At 42.6% G+C, this 1,792-nt stretch overlaps 1 protein-coding gene across 1 annotated transcript in view; it reads right to left on the reverse strand.

Moving 5' to 3' along the window:
• GPR128 (G protein-coupled receptor 128) overlaps positions 1–827 on the reverse strand; it is a 68,602-nt gene extending 67,775 nt beyond the window's left edge. The window contains exon 1 of the mRNA XM_008570345.1: positions 708–827. Coding sequence (XP_008568567.1) covers positions 708–827 — 120 coding nt within the window. The remainder of the gene's footprint in view (positions 1–707) is intronic.
• Between the last annotated feature and the right edge of the window lie 965 nt (positions 828–1,792).

The following is a 1,792-nucleotide window of genomic DNA, read 5'->3' on the forward strand; positions in this document are numbered from 1 at the left end:
GAATCCCTTTCTGGAGAATCTCTGCAGCCCAAGGAAACCAGAATTAGGATGACTGAAAGTTTCTGGTATGAGTTCCCAAGGGCTCTCCTGTAACATCACTGTTTTACACACTACCGCCCCTCCCCCATCCTTTCCCATGTCAGCTCCTGCACATGGCAGGGGACTAACAAATATTTGTTGAACAACCCAGAAAGTAACTTTTTAATTATCTTAATCATTGAGTTGTTTTCTCTACCTAGAAAGGGGGAAATTTGTGGATAGACCATGAGATCATTTCATTTACAACCTTAGTGATAATATTCCTAAACTTCCTTCTTGAAATGAAACTCCATTCTGTACATGTTTGATTGTGTGTGTATGTCTGTCCACAACTATTAACCTTTCTTGGATTTAGCTAAACAAACCTGCAAACGTGTTATTAATGCTTTTAATTATTACTCTGCTATCAATTCAGTCTGGAGTTAAAAGAGCATAAAGAGGCCAATTTAACCGTCTCATTCTTCACTCTCCCATTCATACTCACACACATATTCTTACATATACAATCCTCTGCTAGCCATTAATCAACACTTGTCTTTTGTTTCATACGTGCCACCTTGGTGGGCAGCCTCAGCCTGGACAAGGCACTTTGCAGTACTGGTGTGTCAGGTGGCAGAGACAGAGACTCGATGCCTTCCCTCACTCTCAGTTAAATATAGCAGGATGACATTACCTCTCTGGGTCCTGACCACAATCCTCCAGAAACTGAGTCCCAAAGTGACAACAGTCAGCAGTCCGCACACAGTGGTCACCAGGACCTTGAGATCACAGGCACGGCAGGAAGCCATGGAGAAGCCAAACCATAAATCCACTGCTGGGTGAAAAACAACTAGCTTCTCTTCTTCTCGAGCCAAGAAGTTTAATCAGAAACTATTCTAAAACATAAAAATAATTCCTTCTTTCAATGACCTATCAGGCAGATGTCTTCACATTTTAGGATTTTTGAGGTTAATTCAGAAAGATACAGTTGGAATCACCCAGCAAAAGGAACATACTCTGCTTGCAATTTCCTTATCCTTCCTGAAAGAGAACGTGAAAAAAGTGATTAGTTACAGTAAAAGGAACATAACTCAGGGCAATAAAGATGAAGGGGAGGAACTAGCCATGAGGGCCAAAGGGTGAATGTTCAGACAAGCAACAGAGTAAAGGAAGGGAATAAAAAGAAGAAACCAGAGAGGAAATCACGAGGGCAGTGGGTCCTGATGGTCACCTACAGCTCAGCTTCCGTGCTTTTGTCTTAGGAGGTTCCAGTGCAGGGAGACTAGCAGGTGCTTCAAACCACACAAAAACCCTCTGGGGTCAATAATCTAAGTTGTCAATGAGAGGATAAAAAGCAATAATCACACACTCTCCCAGCGTTTGCATTTCTTTAAGGAGCCTATATTTTGACAGCTGCAGTTGGTGAGCGGGCACACTGGCACGGGGTGAGTTTGGAAAAGCACTAAAGCCCAGCATTACAACCCATCTGTTATGAGCTGAATTGTGTCCCCTTAAAAATCCATATATTGAAGTCCTATCTTCCACTGTATCAGAATGGGACCTTATTTTGGAAGACAAGTTTGTTGCAGAGGTAATCAAGTTGAAATAAGGTCATTAGGGTGGGCCCTAATCCAATACGACTGGTATCCTCATAAGAAGAGGAAATTTGGACACAGACATGCACAGAGAGATGATGATATCAAGCGACACAGGGATAAAATGATCATCTGCAAGCCAGTGAGACAGGCCTGGAACACATCCTCCGCTCAGAATC

This window comes from Galeopterus variegatus, unplaced genomic scaffold (assembly GCF_000696425.1).
Source record: "Galeopterus variegatus unplaced genomic scaffold, G_variegatus-3.0.2 Scaffold596, whole genome shotgun sequence".
NCBI classification, from domain to species: domain Eukaryota; kingdom Metazoa; phylum Chordata; class Mammalia; order Dermoptera; family Cynocephalidae; genus Galeopterus; species Galeopterus variegatus.